At 48.5% G+C, this 22888-nt stretch overlaps 1 protein-coding gene across 3 annotated transcripts in view; it reads left to right on the top strand.

The window, feature by feature from the left end:
- Nucleotides 1-19994, top strand: part of ORC3 (origin recognition complex subunit 3) — a 42017-nt gene extending 22023 nt beyond the window's left edge. For 2 of the 3 annotated variants that reach the window (XM_064169375.1, XM_064169372.1), the window contains exons 13-20: nucleotides 1936-2015; nucleotides 6723-6856; nucleotides 8274-8359; nucleotides 8847-8944; nucleotides 10838-10979; nucleotides 16512-16628; nucleotides 18624-18703; nucleotides 19451-19994. In XM_064169375.1, the coding sequence (XP_064025445.1) occupies nucleotides 1936-2015; nucleotides 6723-6856; nucleotides 8274-8359; nucleotides 8847-8944; nucleotides 10838-10979; nucleotides 16512-16628; nucleotides 18624-18703; nucleotides 19451-19556 (843 nt within the window). In that variant the 3' untranslated portion in view covers nucleotides 19557-19994. The remainder of the gene's footprint in view (nucleotides 1-1935; nucleotides 2016-6722; nucleotides 6857-8273; nucleotides 8360-8846; nucleotides 8945-10837; nucleotides 10980-16511; nucleotides 16629-18623; nucleotides 18704-19450) is intronic. The other variant, XM_064169373.1, reaches the window with a different exon arrangement.
- Nucleotides 19995-22888: the final 2894 nt, after the last annotated feature.

Genomic DNA, 22888 nt, shown 5'->3' with positions numbered 1-22888 from the left:
CTGCCCAGAGGGGCTGTGGAGTCTCCCTTTCTGGAGATATTCAAGAGCTGCCTGGATGTGTTCCTGTGTGATCTGCTGTAGGTGATGCTCTGGCAGGGGGGGGTTGGACTGGCTGAGCTTTGGAGGTCCCTTCCAGCCCCTGACACTCTGTGATTTTGTGATTCCTAGAAATCAGCTGACTGACCTTCTGCCCTGTAATCTGTCAGGGGTTCAGGAGCATGGTTCAATAGCTCGGTGGCAGTTATAACTGAGCACAAATACACTATTGTTAGCAAACAAGAAGCAGCAGGGTAGAAGCACCAAGATGGCAGTGAGCTCTGTGTGTGCCAAGGTGACAGAACACTGGAAAAGGCTGCCCAGGGGAGCTGTGGAGTCTCCCTCTCTGGAGATATTCAAAACCCATCTGTGATTCTGTGTGGGAGTTTGCAGGAGGAGGCAGGTGCACAGATAAGCGGAAGACTGCACACTGCCTTTCCTCACATCGAGGTTTCTCTGAGTGCAGTGTAGACAGTGGATGCTTTTCTACCACCTGTTAGCTCACTTGACAAGTTCAGATGAAAAGACTTAAGTTCTGGCAACCTTCTGTAGAGAGTGAAATGACAGAAAGGGAGCAGTGCTAACTGCTCTTAATAGCCATATTGCTCTGATGTCTTGAATCCTACCTGTCATGCTAAGCAGTTTCCTCTTCCCTAGAAGAGCAGTGTGTTCTGTGCACGTGCACATCTCTGTTGGTTCTCAGTGTGTACTGCACTGGTATTAGAATCTGTCCCTGCTTACAAAATCTGGATGAGCTGTCCCAGTACTGGAGAATAAAACATTCTACCTGGGGCATTTGATTAGTTTGTTTTCTGCTGACCTGATTGTTAGATGTTTTGAACCAAGCACAGAGCACCAGCACAGGTTGGGAGGTGATCTGCTGCAGAGCAGCCCTGTGGAGAAGGAGCTGGGAGTGCTGGTGGACATCCTGTTCTGCCTGGGACAGCAATGTGCCCTGCTGGCCAAGAAGGCCAATGGGGTCCTGGGGTGCATTAGGAAAAATGGGTCCAGCAGATTGAAGGAGGTTCTCCTCCCCCCTCTACTCTGCCTGCTGAGACCCCACCTAGAATACTGAACCCAGATCTGGGCTTCCCAGTTCAAGAGAGACAGGGATCTACTGGAGAGAGTCCAACAGAGGGCTACAAGGATGCTGCAAGGACTGGAGCACTGTTTGATGAGGGAAGGCTGAGAGCCCTGGGGCTGCTTAGTCTGCAGAGAGAAGGCTGAGAGGGGATCTGAGCAATGTCTATCAATAGCTGAGGGCTGGGGGGCAGGAAGGAAGGGACAGGGACAGCCTCTGCTCACTTGTGCCCTGCCATAGGACAAGAGGCAAGGGGTGGAAACTGCAGCACAGGAAGTTCCAGCTCAGCATGAGCAAGAACTTCTTGAGTGTAAGGGTCCCAGAGCCCTGGCACAGGCTGCCCAGAGAGGTTGTGGAGTCCTCTTCTCTGGAGCCTTTCCAGCCCTGTCTGGATGTGTTCCTGTACTAGATCACAGAATCACAAAACTTTAGAGGTTGGAAGGGAGATCATCCAGTCCAACTCCCCCTGCCCATGCAGGATCACCCAGGGCAGTTTGCTGAGGAACACATCCAGGCAGGTTTTGAAAGACTCCAGAACCTCTCTGGGCAGCCTGGTCCAGTGAACAGACTGCTATGGTCCTGCTCTGCCAAGGGGGTTGGACTGTTAAGATCTCCAGAGGTCCCTTCCAAGCCCTAACATCCTGCGAGCCTGCGAACACTAGAAGCTTAGTTCTGCCCTTAGTGCTTTTGCAGTCATTTGCATCTCTGGAAAACAAGCTCCAGAGGAGTGACAGATCCTTTTGAAAAGCTTGTTTCAAGAGTTCCACATCACTTTGTCTGTAAAACACTTTCTCCATTTCTCACCTTCTGCATAACAGATCAGGGAGCTGCACTGTACATGTTTGGAAGACCGAGTGTGGGAGACGGAGGAGTATGAGTCATCTCTCCAGCTAGCAAGGTGAGGTCTTTCTTAACCACTTCTTTTGTTCTTTCCATTTTGTTTCAACACCACTGTGCAGGTGGAGAATGTCAGCCAGTGGTTATCCTGAAACTGAATGCTGAGAATATCACCTGCTCACAGCTGCTTCTAGGATTGTTTGCAAGCATCCCTCACTGTTGTCCTTGTTTTGTCTTTCTACTTTAACTGCTGCCTTTGTTTTCCTACCATTTGCCCTAAAACTCAAGCAGGTTCTAATATCTCTTATGCCCTGTGTAATTATGTTGAAACCACTGAGATTACTCTGTGTGAATGAGAACATTAGCTCAGTTGAGTTGTGTCTTTTAAGCTGTGATGGTGTTAGATATTATCGACCAAATTATAGACATAAGCAACCAAATTACTCATTTTAGTTGGCCTAAAGTTAATCTCTCTGCTGTGAAAATTAGAACCTGTTCCAAATGAGTAGCTGAGACCTTTCTTGTTTTTCAGTTGTGCTGCTTACCTCTTGCTTCCTTTGCCTAACTTAGAATCACAGAATCAAACGGGTTGGAAGAGAGCTCCAAGCTCAGCCAGCCCAACCTAGCACCCAGCCCTGGCCAATCAACCAGACCATGGCACTAAGTGCCCCAGCCAGCCTTGGCTTCAACACCTCCAGGGACATTGACTCCACCACCTCCCTGGGCAGCCCATTCCAATGCCAATCACTCTCTCTGCCAACAACTTCATCCTAACATCCAGCCTAGACCTGCCCTGGCACAGCTTGAGGCTCTGTCCCCTTGTTCTGTTGCTGGTTGCCTGGCAGCAGAGCTCAACCCCACCTGGCTACAGCCTCCCTTCAGGTAGCTGTAGACAGCAATGAGCTCTGCCCTGAGCCTCCTCTTCTGCAGGCTGCACCCCCCCAGCTCCCTCATCCTCTCCTCACAGGGCTGTGCTCCAGGCCCCTCCCCAGCCTTGCTGCCCTTCTCTGGACATCTTCCAGCACCTCAACATCTCTCTTGAATGGAGGTGCCCAGAACTGGACACAGCACTGCAGGTGTGGCAGTTTGTACATGGGCTATTTTCTTGTGAGCTTAGGATTTTAGGAGAGCCTGCACTTGTCCAAATGTTTAAAATGAAAAAGTCATCTAATCTAATTTTCTTAGCAGAAAGCCTTCCAGCTGTAGTGCTGCAGCTACAGACTATTAAATCTCCTTTATCACAGGCAGTGGCTGTGCCCTCATAGCTGCCTTCACTCAAAGAGTAAATCAGTTCTGCTGCACAAGGAGTTGATGCTACACTGCTGCCTTAACTGCATTCTTCAGAAGCTCCTGAGCTCTGGGGTGTCTGATAATAAAACTGCATTTAACAAAGCCACCTCAGTGGTGGGTGGAGGATAACTTCCTGGGCTGATATACAGAAGGATGCATACACTCCAGAGTGTAATTTTGCCATACCAAGTGGTTCTCATGCATTGCTGCTGCACTGTATTGTTCATCCTCATCCCTTTCAAAGAGTTGCATGCTTTATTTTGTCATTTGTGCAGCCTTTCCTCCTTAATCCTCCTCTGACTATCCTGAATCTTGACAGCACTCAATCACCTGTCAGCCCTTGCCCACAAATGTGTCATTTTGCTTTCCTCTGCTGTCTCTTCTGCAATCTCTAATAACTCCTGGCCCTTCTTCCCTCTCTCTTTTTATTATCCTGCTTTTCATGTGCTTTTTTTCCCAGCCTGAATTCATCTCTTCTGTCATCTGAGAGTTGATGCTGCATCAGATTCTGGCTCACTCCCCCTTTATTCTTATCTGTTCATCTCTCTCCCGTTTTACCTCTGGCCCTGGCTCCCACTGTGGGAGCTTCTGATAGAAAAACAGTGATCACAGACATTCCTTTCATAGATGTCTCCTTTTTGTCTTTACTTTTAGTTTGCTTTATTCCTCCCCTCTTTTAAAACCCAGTCATACTGTGAGTTTTCTGACCAGACTCCCTCAAAACAATCCTTTCAAATATCTGAGTAGCTGATGTTAGCTGTGGCTTTTTGGTGCCTTTTTTCTTTCCCTTCAGCTTTTCCATTTGCCACACATTTCTTCCTCTCTCTGCTTTTTCTGCATAGAACCTTGCTGATATCTTTCAGGAGAAAAAGATAATGTGGGAGCTTTCCCCTTCCACTCACTATCTTCATCCCCCCTCTTTGCCCAGGAATGGAAGTTATTTGCTGTTCCTTACATTCCCAGGGGCAACAGCAACTATGTTCCATTCTTTCCCATCAGCTTTTCGATGTTGATAATGGAGACCTCATTTTCCCCCCTTAAGAAACTAAATAATAGAGACTCTTTTTGTTAGCTTATTTCTTGACTTCTAACAAAGCCTCTTTTTGCTCTTCAAGCTTGATAAGTGCAGCTTTCAGCTGTTACATTCAGTTTCTTTTCTGGCTGATTCTGCATTTCTCCACTTCAGGAGGACAGGCTCAGAGGGGCTGGGGTTGTTGAGGCTGGAGAAGAAAAGGCTCCCAGGAGGCCTTCTTGTGGTCTTCCAATAGCTGAAGAGGGCCTACAAGAAAGGTGCTTTAGTTCAGGTCACACAGGACCACATCCAGACAGGGCTGGAAAGGCTCCAGAGAAGGAGACTCCACAGCCTCTCTGGGCAGCCTGTGCCAGGGCTCTGGGACCCTTACACTCAAGAAGTTCTTGCTCATGTTGAGGTGGAGCTTCCTGTGCTGCAGTTTTGATCTCTTGTCCTATGGCAGGGCACAAGTGAGCAGAGGCTGTCCCTGTCCCTTCCTTCTGCCCCCCAGCCCTCAGCTCTTGATAGACATTACTCAGATCCCCTCTCAGCCTTCTCCTCTGCAGACTAAGCAGCCCCAGAGCTCTCAGCTTTCCCTCCTCAGGCAGTGCTCCAGTCCCTGCAGCATCCTTGTAGCCTGTTGGACTCCCTCCAGTTATCTACTGCAGCCTCTTTGCAGCCTTCTTGTAGCCCCCTTCAGGCACTGGCAGGCTGCTATGCTTGTCCCTCTTGAACTGGGGAGCCCAGAACTGAATGCAGTAATCCAGGTGAGGTCTCACCAGGATAGAGAAGAGGGAGAGGGCAACCTTCCTGGACCTGCTGGCCCTTTAATGCACCCCAGGACCCCACTGGCCTTCTTGGCCAGCAGGGCACATTGCTGTCCCGTGCAGAATTTGCACCAGCACTCCCAGGCCCTTCTCCACAGGGCTGCTCTCCAGCAGCCCAACCTGTAGTGGTGCAGTTTATTGTTCCCTCCCAGGGGCAGGGAAGGTGCTCTTATCCTTGATAAACCTCATTAGTTTCCTCTCTGCCCAGCTCTCCAGTCTGTCATTTCATTGCCATCAGTCCTTTTCCACAGCTGTGTTTTTTCTCTCTTCTAAAGTCCTTAACCTTGCTGGCACCTTTGTTTTCTGTTTCTGCTTTGTGTAAGACCAAGCAAAAGCAGAACAGGCTGGGAAGAGCTCCCAAGTACCACAGCAGCTGTTACAAATGTGTGACAGCTCAGAACTGGAGTGTTTAGCAATGGGAACCTCTCCCACTGCGTGCAGAGACTTACCTGGATGTGTAATGGCTTGATTGCAATAACTGTGGTGCTGGATTTCATTTATGGATGTTTGCAAGGCTTTGCTTTGGTATTTTTGTTTTAAATGAGGGTTCCGAGACTGAGCAGTGCTTGGTGACATTTCTAAAGTACCTCAGGTCATAACTAAAAGTAAATGCTAGGCTGGAGGTTGGGATAGATGAACTTAGGAGGGCCCTTTGGAGCTAAGTGGCTCTGGGATCCTAATGATAAGGTTTATAGCAATGACACAGAGATAGCAGTGATGTGGGGGTTGTTTGAGAAGCATTCTGAGTCACACAGGAATGGATTTTGGAGATGTGTGGAATGCATACTGATCTGGTTTTGTGGGGATTGGGTTGTGGGGTTTTTGTTTGGTGGTTTGGTTTGACCATTTCGTTACTTGGGAATGAGTTTTGAGCCCTACCAGGCTTTGTTTTTGCTGCTGCTTAAAGTCTCTGGCTCATGGTTTCAAACATGACAACTCTGTATCCAGGAAATGTGTTTTGTAGAACAGCAGAAAAGCTTTCATGCTCCATTCTGTAGCAGAATGTCAAGGGCATCTATCCAAGTTAGCACAGAATGGTCTGGCTTGGAAGGGACCTTCCTCCAAAGCTCATCCAGTCCGACCCTGCTGCACTCAGCAGGGACATCCTCAACTAGAGCAGGGTGCCCACAGCCCTGTCCAGCCTCACCTTCAATACCTCCAGGCAGGGGGTCACAATCACCTCCCTCAGCAACCTGTTGCAGTGTTCCAGCAGCCCCCTGCTGCAGAACCTGTTCCTAACATCCAATCTCAGTCTGCTCTGCTCTAGTTTGAAGCCATTGCCCTCCTCCTGTCCCTGCAGCCCTTTGCAAACAGTCTCTCTGCAGCCTTCTTGCAGCCCCTTCAGGCAGTGGCAAGCTGCTGTTTGGTCTGCCCAGACTGCACACCCTCAGCTCCCTCAGGCCTGTTTTTGTAGTGGAGCATTTTTGTGGCCCTCCTGTAGACCTGCTCCATCATTTGTTTGTTCACTTGTTTGCTTCTTTCAATGTCAGCAAGGGGGGGAAATTACTTCTCTGCAGGACTGCAGAGGTTTTATCTTTTAAAATAGGTTTTTAACTTGTAGTTGGAAAGAAAAAACTACCCACTGAAAGCTGTTTCAGCATTCTGCCTTTCAACTTCAGCCAACAATTGTGTCTTTTAGGATGTTGAATAAGTCTGATTTGGTAACCATGCTTCAGCAATGTGTGGAAATCTTTGTGTCATCTTCTGGAAAGCAGTCTGATGAGATAGTAGAGAAGTTGAAGGAGTTCTTGACCCAGTTTCAGAAACTAGAAGGTGGGTGTGTGCCATCATACATTCCATTGCAGATTGCAGGAAGTCTGGTTTATCATCTGACCAATGGGGGCAATTTTCTCTGCTGATATCCTGTCATTGTATCAAATCATCAGCTCTTTCAGGACTTTCTTCTTAAAGTGTGTGCTCCAAAAGCAGGGAATGCTGAGATCCTTCACTGGTGTGGGGCTCATGCTTTTTGCAGCACATCGTGGTGATGCAAGGTCAGAAATGGGAGAGAGAGCTGCAAACATCACTCCCTGAACCTGCCCTAAGTTTGTTTTCAGCCTTTTACCAGATGTTACCATCATCAAAAATATTGAACAAAGAAAAGGAGACATTGGAAGATGAACAGGAGCAGGCTTCCTGCTGAAGTGGTATTTGACAGATCACAGAATCAGCTGGGTTGGAAAAGACCTCTGAGATCATCGAGTCCAACCTATCACCTAACCCTTGTAATTAACTAAACCAAGTGCCTCATCCAGCCTCCCTCTAAATACATCCAGGGATGGTGACTCCACCACCTCCCTGAGCAGCCCATTCCAATGCCAATCACTCTTGCTGTGAAGAACTTCCTCCTAACATCCAGCTTGAACCTGCCCTGGCACAGCTTGAGGCTGTGTCCCCTTGTTCTGTCCCTGGGTGTCTGGCAGCAGAGCCCAACCCCACCTGGCTACAGCCTCCCTTCAGGGAGCTGCAGACAGCAATGAGCTGTGCCCTGAGCCTCCTCTGCTGCAGGCTGCACACCCCCAGCTCCCTCAGCCTCTCCTCACAGGGCTGTGCTCCAGGCCCCTCCCCAGCCTTGCTGCCCTTCTCTGGACATCTTCCAGCACCTCAACATCTTTCTTCAATTGAAGGGTCCAGAACTGGACACAGTACTCATGGTGTGGCCTGAGCAGGGGATCTTTGATCACATTGGTTGATTCTGTGCTCCACAACCTCCCTGGACAACCTGTGCCACTGTCTCACTACCCTCACTGCAAGCAACTTCTTCCTAACAGCCACTTTTAATCTCCCCTCTGCCACTTTAAACCCATTCCTCCTCATCCTGCCATTACAAGACCTTGTCAATAATCCCTCCTGTAGCCCCCTTCAGATACTAGCAGGACTCCATCCAATTTAGAAATGCTGAAACTGTAACCTAGGATGCCATAAATGGAATTCAAGTGATGTGCAAGACCTGTGCTGGACCTTTGCTCAAGGCTGAATTGCTTTGGTTATTTAATGACTGTTGATTAAAGCTACACTGCAGACTCCTCCTTTTAATGGTGTTTTACAGGGTGCAGGACTCAAAAGCTGTGCCTGTGTTTGGGTGGATGTGAGCAAGTGATGGAAACACTTGTCAAGACTTGGTTAGGGGGTTTAGAGAGGTAGTCAGGAAAAAGTTTACCCCACATATCAAACATCAGTTTTGTTCTAGTAGCAGAAGCTTTCCAAGAACCAGATGTGTCCATATCGTCCCCAAAGGAGCTCCAGAAGAAGACAGACCTTTATCATCTCCAGAAGGTTAGGCCTGTGTAGGCTTTTACTCACTAGTTCCTTAACTGAACTTTTTAAGATGTAATTGTCCATGGTTAGTTTTTCCCCACCTTGCTGGAGCTCTGAGTGAAGGCTGTGTAAAATTAACTCTTGTTAAGAAGGAACAAGTACCAACTGCTTATGTCAGGCTCAGCTGAAGCCTAGAAAATAATCTGTCATAAAGTAGGATGTTTTAAAATGCAGATTTTAAGAGAGTGGGGAGGGATTCCTTCTTATTTAACTTGTAAATTAATGTGTTCTGCTTAAGACATTTCTTTGGCTTTCCCAAACTCCTACTAGTTTGAGAGTGAATACACTGAGCCTAAATAAACATAGCTGCCCTGGTCACACTTTGAAAGGGCATCAAGACATGCCAGCAGAAACTGAAATATACCTGTTAAAAGCTTGTGTTCTCCAGAGGATAGCTACCTCTCATGTCATTTTAGCCACTGCTTTTTTTTTTTTTCCCTTTAAGACTTTGTTGGAGTTGAAGGAATCTAAGAGATCTAAGAAACTGACCAAGTTTGAACTGCTTCGTTTTGAAGTTGTCGACTACATAGACAGCCTCGTGAGGTGAGCTTCCTCCTCCTGTCCTCCTGGGCATTGGTTTGCACTGTGAGCTGCCACAGAGGTGTTCATCTGCTCCAGATTCTGTCTCTGTGCTTCTGGTGGAGAATCAGAGAGTGGTTTAGGTTGGAAGGGAGCTCAAAGATCATCCAGTTCTAATCCCCTGCCATAGGCAGGGACATCTCCCACTAGAACAGGTTGCTCAAGGCCTCATCCAGCCTGGCCTTGAACACCTCCAGGGAGGTGGTGGAGCACAGAAGCACAGAATGTGATCAAAGATCACATTCTGTGCTTCTGTGCTCCACTACCTCCCTGGGCAACCTGTTCCAGGTTGCAATCTTTGATCCCATTCTATGCTTATGTGCTCCACAACCTCCCTGGGCAACCTGTTGCAGTGTTTTACCACCCTCAGAAGAACCCTGAACACCTCCAGGGAGGTTGTGGAGCACAGGTTGTGATCTTTGATCACATTCTGTGCTCCACAACCTCCCTGGGCAACCTGTGCCAGTGTCTCACCACCCTCACTATGAAGAACTTCTTCCTGTGTATGAAGTATGTTTTGTTTTTTCCCTTCCTGTTCTTTGAGAGCTCTAAACCCAATGTTTTTTAACAACAACAACAACAAAACCCCTCTTGTCTATATAGATTAGAAGAAATCATTTGCATGTGAGTTGCCCAACTTATTTTGGCTACAGGAAAAAGAAAAGATGAGGGAGGACTGTGGGTATATGTGGCAAAATAAAGTCAAGATGATGTTTTCTCTTTTTACCCTAATCTTTTCTGATCTGCTCTACTTCTGAAGCTGTTTAGATGTCAAGTGTGATACATCCTACCCATTTTGGGAACTGTTTCAGTGAGCAGTGAATGGCAGAGAAAGTTTTGGAGGCAGCTCTGTAGCAGAAAATGTGCAAGGCTTGGGGTGGGGGGGAAGAGATGAAAGGACCTTGTTAATTATAGAGCCCGGGGAAGGGGAGGCAGAGAAGCTAACAGAAGTATGACTCTGGCAAGGAAAAAATAACCTTCAAATGTGAAGATAAAGAATCACAGAACCAGGTTGGAAATGCTCCTCAGGATCACCAAGTCCAACCTAGATTCTCATCAGAATCACAGAACCAGGTTGGCAGAGCCCCTCAGGATCACCAAGTCCAACCTAGATTCTCATCAGAATCACAGAACCAGGTTGGCAAAGCCCCTCAGGATCACCAAGTCCAACCTAGAACCCTGCTCTCCAAGATTTACCTTAAACCATGTAGCACCACATCCAAATGACCTTTAAACACACCCAGGGTGAGTGACTCCACCACCTCCCTGGGCAGCTGATTCCAGTCCCTGACCACTCTCTCCATGAAAAACTTTTTCCTACTATTTAATCTAAACCTCCTCAGTCTCAGCTTGAGGCCATCAGGAGGCCCTGAGATGGATAAGCAAGAGCTGTGGAGCAGAGTATGTGACTGGTGCTAGCATCTCAGCTGCAGCCCTTAGTTTTGGGTTTGTCAGTGTCCCAGCTGGATGGGTTGGACTGGATCTTTGATCACATTGGGTGATTCTGTGCTCCACAACCTCCCTGGACAACCTGTGCCAGTGTCTCACCACCCTCACTGCAAACAACTTCTTCCTAACATCCAGTTTCAATCTCCCCTCTGCCACTTTAAACCCATTCCTCCTCATCCTGCCATTCCAAGACCTTGTCAGTAGTCCCTCCCCAGCTCTCCTGATAGTGGAAGGCTCCCTGCTTGGAAACTGATTTCAGTGCTGTCCACCTCGCTTTGTCCATCAGCACTGCTTGAGGAAACAGACATTTTTTGTCTCCCTTGACTGCATCAGGCTTGTGTTGCTTCCCTTAAGCTAAAAGCTCATCTCTCTCCTCCTCTCCCCTACACCTCCTTGTTGCTTTTCCAGAAAGTACCTTCTTCCTGCAGACCACAAAACCCTGCATGAGGTAGTCTATTTCAACACAGCCAGCGTGCTGCGGGAGCACCTGAACGCTGCCCCCAGGATTGCTCTCCACACAGCTTTAAATAACCCATACTGCTACCTGAAGGTAAGGAATCACACAATGTTAGGGGCTCTGGGAGGGACCTCCAAAGCTCAGCCAGGCCACCCCCCCTGCCACAGCAGCAGCACCCAGAGTAGGTCACACAGGAACATCCAGGTAGCTGTGGAATATCTCCAGAGAGGGAGACTCCACAGCCCCCCTGGGCAGCCTCTTCCAGGCTTCTGTCACCCTCACAGGAATCATATCATAGAATCATAGAATCAGGCAGGTTGGAAGAGAGCTCCAAGCTCAGCCAGTCCAGCCTAGCACTCAGCCCCATCCAATCAACCAGACCATGGCACTGAGTGCCCCATCCAGGCTTGGCTTCAACACCTCCAGGGATGGTGACTCCACCACCTCCCTGGGCAGCCCATTCCAATGCCAATCACTCTCTCTGACAACAATTTCCTCCTAACATCCAGCCTATACTTCCTCTGGCACAAGCCTCAACTTCCACCCACTGCCCCTTCTCCTGTCACTGGGCATCACCCAGCAGAGCCTGGCTCCAGCCTCCTGGCACTCTGTACGTATTTATAACCATTAATGAGGTCCCCCCTCAGGCTCCTCCTCTCCCAGCAGCACAGCCCCAGCTCCCTCAGCCTCTCCTTGCAAGAGACTTGTTCCATTCCCTTTGTCATCTTCGTGGCTCTGTGCTGGACTGTCTCAAGGAGTTCTATGTCCCTCTTGAACTGGGGGGCCCAGAACTGGACACAGTACTCCAGATGCAGCACTGAGGAACCACTGAGTTGTTTGTGGAGCTGCAGTAGTTTCCCACTGCTGCACGTGAGGTGATGTCTGAGGCCTGGTTTTTGCTGTTTCATGAAGCTTGGCACACACTCAGCTGTTTTGCAGAGCAGCAGCCTGTTAGTGCTGATAAGCAGCTGGGGACTTTGCAAAGAGCTGGGGAATCTGTCTGGCTGATAGAAAGCAGCTAATTATGGATTGTTCTACATGAAGAATCCATTTTACAGAGCCTATTCTAGTCATGATTTTTTTCCTTTCTCCCATAGATGTAGGAGAAAGTTGTTTTGTCCTCCATTACAAATGGGAATGACTGTTCAAGGGGGAAAAGTGGTCTGTGGAAAGAGGCTCTATTTTCTTTACAGGGCTCAATCCCCATCCTGAAGGCTTGCCATAAGCTGAAAGCTGTGCTCAGGCAGAGTGATGACATTAACAACAGTAGAAATGGGGGACAGAGTGGCTGGAGAGCAGCCAGGCAGAGGGGTACAGGTTAACAGCTGACTGAATGGGAGCCAGCAGTGTGCCAATGGCATCGTAGCCTGGATCAGGAACAGTGTGGCCAACAGGGCCAGGGAAGTCCTTCTGCTCTGTGCTTAGCACTGGTTAGGCCACACCTTGACTCGTGTGTCCAGTTCTGGGCCCTCCAGTTTAAGAAAGATGTTGAGATGCTGGAATGTGTCCAGAGAAGGGCAGCACAGCTGGTGAGGGGCCTGGAGCACAGCTGAGGCTGAGGGTGCGTAGCCTGGAGAAGAGGAGGCTCAGAGCAGATCTTAGTGCTCTCTACAACTACCTGAAAGGAGGTTGGCCAGATGGGGTTGGGCTCTTCTCCCAGGCACCCAGGGACAGAACAAGAGCACACAGCCTCAAGCTGTGCCAGGGAAAGTTCAGGCTGGATGTTAGGAAGAAGTTCTTCACAGCAAGAGTGATTGGCATTGGAGTGGGCTGCCCGGGGAGGGGATGGAGTCATCATCCCTGGATGTATTTAAGAGGAGGCTGCATGAGGCACTTGGTGCCATGGTGTAGTTGATTGGAAGGGTTAGGTGCTAGGTTGGACTGGATGATCTCAGAGGTCTTTCCCAGCCTGGTTAATGCTGTGATTCTGTGAAATACAAGATAAAGTCTTGGTTTTATTTGATATCCCTTGTGTGTCAACATCCTTCCCCTTCTGAATCCAAGAAAAGGCTGCTTACTGATTTCTGTTAGTTAACCCTGCCCTTTTCTAGAGAAGAAATGCAGCTCCTTTTCTTCTTCTCCCCTAAATCAAAACCCCAAGGTTTTGAAAGAAAGGAGGAGAGTGGAATTCAGAAGAGGAAGTGAACCAACATGTCTTTGTTTTGTCTTTGATTAGAGATGCTGCTGGGAGTCACCCTTGTCCCCTGCCACGTCTGCCTTAAAATGTGCTTCCAGTTTTGAAACCAGGAACACTGCTTGCAGCTGTGTCTGAGTTGTTCCTTGGGTCCAGGCCAACCCTTATCAGGAGTCATACTTGATACAGATCAGGCTTTAAAGTCTACAGCCCAACTGGTACTGGGTTTGTTGGCACTGTGCCCCTATTTGCATGAGGGTTGTCATCTTGGCTGTATGCAGGAGATACTTTAAACCCACTTCTTGGGGAAAAGAGCAGTTAGCAAGTGAGCTACCCTTAAAGGAAGCTGAGCTGAACCTGGCTGCTTTCTATTCTTGGAAAACACAGAAGAGCCAGCAAAGCCTATCTCTGTGTGTTTAAGGATTCTCTTTGAGCTGACAGGATTCAAAGCCCTCTGTCACCCTGCACTGTTCTTTGACATACTTTAAAGTACTTCCCCTGTTTTCTGAGCAGACCGTGAAGGTTTTGGCATAGTTTCTAACAGCAGCAGTATTGGCTGAGTACCTTGCTTAGCATTTTAATCCCTGTGAGTCAAAGAAATACTTTTCTCTTAATTATATCTGTGGCTTTCTGCATGGCTTGTACTTTCCTGGGCCATGACCAGAGCAAAGTTCTCTAGAGCTGTTTCTTCCAGAAGGCTACAATTTGAAAAAGAGGATCTGCTTCAGTGGAGCACCAGCAAATGATTAATGAGATGCATTTCTTACATGCAGCAAAATGTGAACCGAGTATGATACTTAACTAGGGAGAGGAAGCAAGAGGGAGAACAGTACACACAGCCTCCCCCCCAAAAAAACCCTGACCACCACCACCACACAAACCCACCAAAAAAGTGCAGTTTTGCTTTCACTGATCACCTGAGAATTCAGCAGGTTGTAATTTGGAATACCAGCAAGGCACTGCTTAATGTTGTATCAGCAGGAGATGTGATCTTGGATCTTTCTGGGGTTTAGATGGTCATGGCAAGTTTTGTTCTTCACATAGATCTCAACAAATGAGCCCTCTTAGCCACAGCAATGGAAGTACAGTCATAGAATCAGTCAGGGTTGGAAGGGACCACAAGGATCATCTAGTTTCAACTCCCCTGCCATGGGCAGGGACACCCTACCCTAGAGCAGGCTGCACACAGCTTCATCCAGCCTGGCTTTACACACCTCCAGCCGTGGAGCCTCAACCATCTCCCTGGGCAGCCCATTCGAGCCTCTCACCACTCATGCTGATGAAATTCCTCCTCACATCCAGTCTGAAGTATCTTCATGAAACAAAAGATCCTCAAGTTGCAGTTGAGCTCATGTATCAGGGTTGGGCTATTAGCATTTAGTCCTTGGGAAAGAGTTGTTTGGATGTGGTGCTTAGGAATATGGTTTAAGGGGAATCTTGGACTTGGTGATCCTGAGGGGTTTTTCCAATCTGGATGTTTCTGTGATTCTGAAACGTTGATTCCAGGGCAAAGTAGGAGGAGTGTGTCCTCCTGTCAAGCCTGTGGGGAAGGACTAGGCCAGAGAAACACATCAGCAGTGTTCTGGGTTGCTCCTCCTGAAGCAGCACCTCTGTGCTGTGCTTGTGGTCTCACAACTGGCTGCTCGTTCTCAGGCAGCTTCCTGCTCGGCAGGGTAGCTGTTTCCTCTGGGGAGAATGCATGTGCTGCTGCCTCAGGAAGCTGAGGCTTCTCCACATGCAGCTGCAGCTCCCTCCTGCTAGGCTGTAAAGACTTGGCCTACTTATTACAAGGCAGGCTGAGGCTTTCAGATGCTGGCAGAGCTCCTGCAGTGCCAGTCAGTACTGTCTTCTCTGGATCCTCCCCAGCGTTTGTCTGTGCCTCAGCTAGATACTCATTTGGACAGATGAGCCTGTTTCAAGAGAGTGCAGTTAACTCTCCATGTCACATCTGCTCTTGGTTGTGATAACTTCTGGCCTTAGATTAGATTAGAACATCAATGCAAAGCAGAGGAAGCCACAGTGTTAGAAGCAGCAGAGGTGGGGGAAGGGGAAAGAAAGGCCTAGGGTTGTTCCTCTGGGCAGTGGTGAGCCACCAGGGCAACCAAAAGCTTCACCTGTGCCAGCTGGTAACACAGAACTGTTCTGGAACTCTCCTGAATGATGGTCTGGTACATTCTGTCTGCATTGTAACATCTGGAGAGTTTGACTGTGTTGCACTGACTTCATATGGACACCATCTGGACTGAACTGACAGATGCTAACCTAATGTCTGCAGCTTCTGTATTCCTTGCCACTTGCAGCCCAGAAAGCCAGCAGGGCTGCAGCAAGAGAAGTGTGGCCAGAAGGGTGAGAAAGGTGATTCTGTCCCTCTACACTGCTGCTGAGACCCCACCTGGGGTACTGTGTCCAGTTCTGGAGCCCCTGTTACAGGAAAGATCTGAACATGCTGGAACATATCCATAGAAGGGCCACGAGAATGATCAGAGGGCTGCAGCTGCCCTGCTCTGAGAGAGTTGGGGTTGTTGAGTCTGGAGAAGGCTCCAAGGAGACTTTATTGTGGCCTTTCAGTATCTGAAGAGGGCTACAAGAAAGCTGGGGAGGGCCTTTTTTTAGGCTGTCAGGTAGTGGCAGGCCTTGGGGGACTGGAACAAAGCTGAAAATGGGGAGATTCAGACTGGATGTTAGGAAGAAGTTCTTCAGCATGAGGTGGTGAGAGCCTGGCCCAGGTTGCCAATGAAGTGGTGGAAGCCTCACTCCTGGAAGTTTTTAAGGCCATGCTGGATGTAGCTCTGAGCAATCTGATCTAGTGTGAGGTGTCCCTACCCATGGCAGGAGGGTTGGAACTAGATAATCTTTGAGGCCCTTTCCAACCCATCCACAACAGCAAGCAGAACAGTGCATGACTGCAAACAGGACTTCTCTGCATGGAAGCATCACCTACAGCATGAGACATCAGCCAATGTCTGGGGTCTATAAAACCATTCTTGTGCTGGTAAATAATTCTCTGTGACATGTGGCAACTGATGGGTGGATGTTTGCCATTCAGCAGCATCTTTCTGGCCATCATCCAGCATGCTCTGAATATCCTAAAGATAATGGACTCTAACTGACAGAAGTTTATGTTCCTCTGCTGATCAGAAAACGAGATAGGAGATAAACTCCTACCTCAGGGGGGTTGGAAGTGAATGATCCTTGAGGTCCCTTCCAACCCTGGTAATTCTGTGATGAAGTGTACAAAATTCTAGAAGGACCACAGGATGAAGTCCTTGGGTTTTTTAATGGTGTGTGTTCTTCTCTTCCTGGGTTTGGGTGTTTGGTGTGGGGGGTTTTATCTTTATATTATCAACTTGCCATTAAACACAGAAGGTAAACATTTGGTTAAAGTGCCTGCTGGGTGCATTTCTTGAAATACTCTTCTATGTAGCCCTAGAGATTGGTCAAGATTAAAAACTGATCCAAGTTATTGCCTTTTTCTTTTTGTGTGTCTTCAGAATCAAGCTCTGAAAACTGATGGAGGAAGCATTTCTAATAAAGCCCCTGATATCTGCATAGTGTACAGGCTGCACCTGGAGTGTGGCAGATTAATCAATCTCGTTGACTGGTTAGAGGTATGTGAGCATGCAAACAGTGCCTTCAGCTGCTGCCAGTGTTCTGCCTGCACTGCTGCTTGGAGAGAATCATAGAAGGGACCTCTGAAAGTCCAAGCCCCTCTGCACTCAGCAGGGACATCCTAAACTAGATCAGGTTGCCCACAGCCCTGTCCAGCCACACTCTGAACATCTCCAGGGATGGGGCCACAACCACCTCCCTCAGCAACCTCCTCCAGTGTTCCACCACCCTCATGGTGCAGAACCTGTTCCTAACATCCAATCTCAATCTGCTCTGCTCTAGTTTGAAGCCATTGCCCTTGTCCTGACCCTGCAGCCCTTTGCAAACAGTCTCTCTGCAGCCTTCTTGCAGACCCTTCAGGCACTGGCAGGCTGCAGATGCCCAGAGCCTCCTCTTCTGCAGGCTGCACACCCCCAGCTCCCTCAGCCTGTCCTTGTAGCAGAGCTGCTCCAAGCCCCTGAGCATTTTGGTGTCCCTCCTCTGGCCCTGCTCCATCAGCTCCATGTCCCTCCTGTGCTGAGGGCTCCAGGGCTGGATGCAGCACTGCAGGTGAGGTCTCACCAGAGCAGAGTAGTGCCCCTTCTACCTGCTTCAATCATGGCATCACTCACTCCTTCCTGTGCAGGAACACACAGTAACTCTCAGCAGCAGCCCACAGAACCTTCCTCTGACTACTGTGAATCATTTATTTTCAACATAGTTACCCTGTGAGGAGAATCTTTTCCACCTGCTGCTGTTTAATGCTGGGCCCTGATCAGGTTTTATACTTTCCAGAACTACCTTTCTTTTCCCCTTTAAGTAGGCTGTGACACCTTTATGGAAGCAGGGACATGCTGCTCCTTGGCTCTTGTGCTAGGAATAACAAATGTCCTTCTAGCCTGATACACTGTCTCATACTGTGACCAAAGGCAGAGGGAATATAAGAGGAAAGCATATATTAATGAGATACATTCTCTAGCTACAGCCTAGCTAACAATCATGCTTCATTTATCTCTCAAGTTCCCTACACTGATTGGTTTCTCCTACTTGTCTTAAAAGGTTACATTTGCAGTGCAACTTCTTAGCAACCTCTGCATTGTCAGGGTTGGAATGGACCTCAAAGATCATCCACTTCCAACCCTCCTGCCATGGGCAGAGACACCTCACACTATAGCTTAGAGCCACATCCAGCCTGGCCTTAAAAGCCTCCAAAGATGAAGCTTCTACCACCTCCCTGGGCAACCTGTGCCAGTCTCTCACCACTCTCATGCTGAAGAAATTCCTCCTAATGTCTAATCTAAATCTCCCCTCCTCTAGCTTGGATCCATTCTCCCCAATCCTATCACTACCTGATAACCCTAAAAAGTCCCTCCTCGGCTTTCTTGTAGCCCCCTTCAGATACTGGAAGGCCACAAGAAGGTTTCCTGGGAGCCTTCTCCTCTCCAGACTGAACAACCCCAACTCTCTCAGCCTGCCCTCATAGCAGAGCAGCTGCAGCCCTCTGATCATCCTCGTGGCCCTTCTCTGCGCAGGCAGCTTTACCTCCTGCAGTGCAGAGGATCTGCCCTTTACTTATGTTTTGCTTGCTGCTATCTTCTCTATTGGGAATACCATTGGACAGAAGACTGCTACAAAGCCTCTTGCTGTCCCTCACTTTTACAGACTTCTTCACAGCCTGCTTATCTCCTTCATTTTCCCAGAACACTTTCAGCAGCCTCACTTTGAGAATGTTTTTCAGTTCTGCTTTTTTTTCTTGAGGCTGGGTCATGCACCAGAGCTGCACTGGGATTGAAAATGAAGGCACACAAGTTCACAGTGATGTCTTCCATTCTCTAGTCCTGCCATGGTAATATGTAACCTTGCTTGCTCTTTCAACTGCTGCTGAACTGACATTCTCTTGGAGTTGCTATTCCAAGCTCTCATTCCTGCTGAATGATAGTCCTCAGCTCAGAGTTCATTCTTTTAAATGCAGCTCTATGTAATGTGTTAACTCTGTGCTGCTTTTCCCTTTCTAGGCTTTCACAACCGTAATGATGGCAGCTGAGGGACCAAATGCAGATGGAGCATCCTCAGACCAGGATGATGATGTTATCCAGTATCCTTTCCCATTTCTCATCTTTGTCACTCAAGACATCTATAAGATTATCAAAGTAGGATTTGTTTAATACTGCACTGATAACTAGCTCCAGAAGAACAAGACAAATAGTTTAAACAGCCTTAAATGCCTCAGATTAGAGTCAAACTCAGAGCGGTGAGAGAGCAACTTTTGTCCTCAGGAGGTGTTTGGGTCTGAAGTGGAACCAAAAGTCCCTAAGTTTTATTCTGTTGAATCATTGAATGGTTTAGGTTGGAAGGGACCTCAAGGATCATCCAGTTCCAACCCCCTGCCATAGGCAGGGACACCTCCCACTAGGAACAGGTGTCTCACAGCCTCATCCAACCTGGCCTTGAACACTTCCAGGGAGGTTGTGGTGCGCAGAATCACCCAAAGTGATCTTTGATCAGAGATCACATTCTGTGCTTCTGTGCTCCACAACCTCCCTGGACAATCTGTGCCAGTGTCTTGCCTCCCTCACTGCAAAGAACTTCCAGTTTCAATCCTCCCCTCTGCCAGTTTAACCCCATTCCTCCTTGTCCTGTCATTACAACACCTTCTAAATAGTTCCTCCCACAGGCTCTCTTCCTGTCACTGCTCTGCCCATGCTCCCAACAATTCCAGTGTGCACACAGCAGCTGGTGTCATCTGCTTCCCATGCTTTAGCACTTTCCTCCCCTCCTCCAGAGAGTGCTGCCTGCATCAGCGTGTCTCAAAGCCTAGCATTTCCTTCACCACCATGCCCAGTGCTCGTTTCATCCGAGCTGTCTCCGAGCTGGAGCTTTTAGGCTTCATAAAGCCCAGCAAGCAGAAGACTGACCACGTGGCAAGGCTGACATGGGGAGGCTGCTGATGTGCCCCTGAGATCTTCAGAAACCTGTTCTTCCTCTTCACCTTGTGCAAGGGCTGTTCCCACTGGGCCAGCCCGCGCTTACTTTGCATACTGAGTCAAAGTCAACGCTGAGTGAGTGTTGTGAGATACATTCTGAGTGCTTGGATAGGCATGAATAGCAATGTTGGTTTATGGTAGTCAGCCTCCCTCTGTAATGTACTGCTCCATTCATGCTCATGTGCCAGATACTGCGTTGTTGTGCCAGTTTTTATCTTCTCTGATGTGTGATATTTAATGCTAGCAAGCCCAAAAGACAACATTGCCTGTGCAAGCTACAGAAGTGATGAAGCAGTGTTATTAACTTGCTCATCACCAGTTGATGAGTTTTGAGTCATGTAATGCCTTCCAGATCTTTGAACTACAGCTTTAAAAATAAATAAACCCCAAGTATGCTTAAAAGACACTGGAGAAGAGTTCCAGTTCAGCCTCTGCTGCCTGTTCTTGAAACCATACTGCCTGAAAACTCCTTTGTGAGGAGGAGGAAGGGGCAGGCATTTTGAAGAGAGAGCAAACTTCTTCTATTGATGGTGGTTATTCAGAGGGGCTTGGGTCAGCACAGACTAAGTGGGAACATGGCCCTTGTGCACTGGAGGAAGGTAGCAAAATCCACACCTAAAGTCCACAGCAGCTTTTTGCTGAGGATTTGTACTGTACACAGGCAAATGAGGATTTGTACTGTACACAAGCAAAGAAAAGAGCTGTGTGAAAGCAGCTACTGGCTGAGTGCATTAAAGCACTGCTTAGCCAAGAGATCTTCAGTTAAAAGACCGTTTGGCTGTGTGCAGGCCCAGGGTGTGGGGCTTGGACTGGACCATTCCATGATCCTATGAGCTTCTGCCAGGATCCAGCAGTAACTGCACCTCCATGCAAGTTACCAAAGCTGTGCCTTTGGTAGGCAGGCTCACAGCTGCTTTTGACTTTGGTCAGGACAGACTGAAAGGCTGCTCTTCAGCTACAGATCAGTGCCTGACACTGTAATAACAGCCACAAAGGAAGTGCTGGGCCCAAGCACTGGAAAAACCATGTGCACTGCTGAAGGTCTGGTGCCCAAGGAAGCTGAGGCTGTTAAGAATAGCCTAGACCTGATTCCAGGTATCCAATGGCCTTCTGTGATGGACTGCATCAGTAGGCAAGGGAAGAGCTATGGATGTCATCTATCTGGACTTGTGTAAAGCCTTTGACAGAGTCCCTTGGAGAAAGGAATTTGATGGATGGACCCTTTGGTGGCTAAGGAACTTGGTGGGTGGTCATATGGAATCATAGAACGGTTTAGGTTGGAAGAGACCTCAAAGAGCATCTAGTTCCAAACCTCTCGCCACAGGCAGGGACACCTCCTACTAGAACAGGTTGCCCGAGGCCTCATCCAACCTACAGAAGGAAGTTCAGATGTTTAGATGGAGATTGGTTACAGCTGGTGTCACTCAGGGGTCTGTACTGGTATCAGCGTTGAACTGGTATCGGTGCTGCTGTTGGAGGGAGTCCAGAGGAGGGCCACAAAGATGCTCAGAGGGCTGCAGCAGCTCTGCTATGAGGACAGGCTATGAGAGCTGGGGCTCTGCAGCCTGGAGAAGAGAAGGCTTTGAGGAGACCTTGGAGTGGCCTTCCAGTATCTGAAGGGGGGATTATTGACAAGGTCTTGTAAAGACAGGACAAGAAGTAGTGGGTTTAAACTGGCAGAGGGGAGACTGAAACTGGATGTTAGGAAAGGGTTCTTTTCAGTGAGGGAGGTGAGACACTGACACAGATTGCCCAGGGAGGTTGTGAAGCACAGAATCACCCAATGTGATCAAAGGGGCAGGGCGTTGGAACTGGCTGAGCTTTGAGGTCCCTTCCAAGCTAACCCATTCTATGATTCTAATCCATCAATGGGTGGGATTGAATGCACCCTCAGCACGCTGAGTTGGCACACCTGAGAGAGGAGATGCCATCCAGAGGGACCTGGAAAGCTTGAAAATTGGGCCTGTGTGAGGAGCATGAGGTTCAAGAGATCCAAGTACAAGGTCCTGCACGTGGGTGCGAGTACCCTGAAGGTATGTCCTAACCAGAACAGCTTTTTTAAACTCGTTTTGGCACTCAAGAGCCATCCTGCTGCCCTTACTGCATTAAGCTTCACCTTGCCCCAGCCTCAGCTGAGGAGCAAGGGGGGGTGGCTATGCTGGCAGCAGTCTCTCCTGTTTTTCCCATGTTTTCCAGCCATACATAAAAGCGTTGTAAGGCAAAGGGGTTTTCCCCTTGGCTGTGTCTGCCATCCATTGATAACTAAAGCACTTCAGCAGTATGGGTGGAGACTTCAGGTCAGCCTTATCACCTAGGAAAGGGCTGCAGTTACAGAGCAGTGTTTAGACTTTGTCCCTCTCAGCTCACTTAAAAAAAAATCGAATGGTGATTACTTCATTTGTTGTAAAAGTCTATCCCAGACTTTCTCAGCTGATTGAGAGAGGCTTAGAGACCTTGCTTCTAGCTGAGGCATTTAAGTGCTGCTCTTAGTGCACATGTTCAGCCAGCACTAGGAATTCAGAGGCTCCCTCTTAGTTCCCCTGGCACTTCAGCCTACTCAGAACTGAAAATGATAGCCTGGAGGGCTGAAGATGGAATCTGTTGCAGAAGGCAGAGCTGTACTGGGTGAGGGGGAAGTGGCATTAAAAACCTGTGCCTTACCAGGCTGTTTACTCAGGAATGTACACAAGATAGGCTAGGCTTGGCTTAAATATCTGCAGAGAGGGTAGGAGTCAGGTATGAGAACAGGCTATGAGAGTTGGGGCTCTTCAGCCTGGAGAAGAGAAGGCTTCAAGGAAACCTTGGAGTGGCCTTCCAAGGTCTGAAGTGGGCTAGAGGAAGGCTGGGGAGAGACTAATGACAAGGTCTTGTAATGACAGGATGAGGAGGAATAGGTTTAAATTGGCAGGTGAGAGATTCAAACCAGATGTCAGGAAAGGGTTCTTTGCAGTGAGAGTGGTGAGACACTGGCACAGGTTGTCCAGGGATGTGTTCAAGACCAGCTTGGATGAGGCCTTGAGCAACCTGTTCTAGTGGGAGGTGCCCCTGCCTATGGCAGGGGGTTGGAACTGGCTGAGCTTTGAGCTCCCTTCCAACCTAAACCATTCTATGATTCTGTGGTTTCCAACTCCTCTAATTGCAGACACACAGAACACTTCCTGCTGCCCTTAAAGGACGTTCTAAACGTTGCCAAGCACATTAAGAGTGTGAGAAGAGTTTATCAGCCTTTGTCCTGCCTAAACACACACCTTGGGGGATGCAGTGATGAAAAAACATAGGGCAAGAGTTCTTGTAGC

Source organism: Pogoniulus pusillus, chromosome 31 (assembly GCF_015220805.1).
Source record: "Pogoniulus pusillus isolate bPogPus1 chromosome 31, bPogPus1.pri, whole genome shotgun sequence".
Classification (NCBI taxonomy): Eukaryota; Metazoa; Chordata; class Aves; order Piciformes; family Lybiidae; genus Pogoniulus; species Pogoniulus pusillus.
This window is presented reverse-complemented; position numbering and strand designations above follow the sequence as displayed.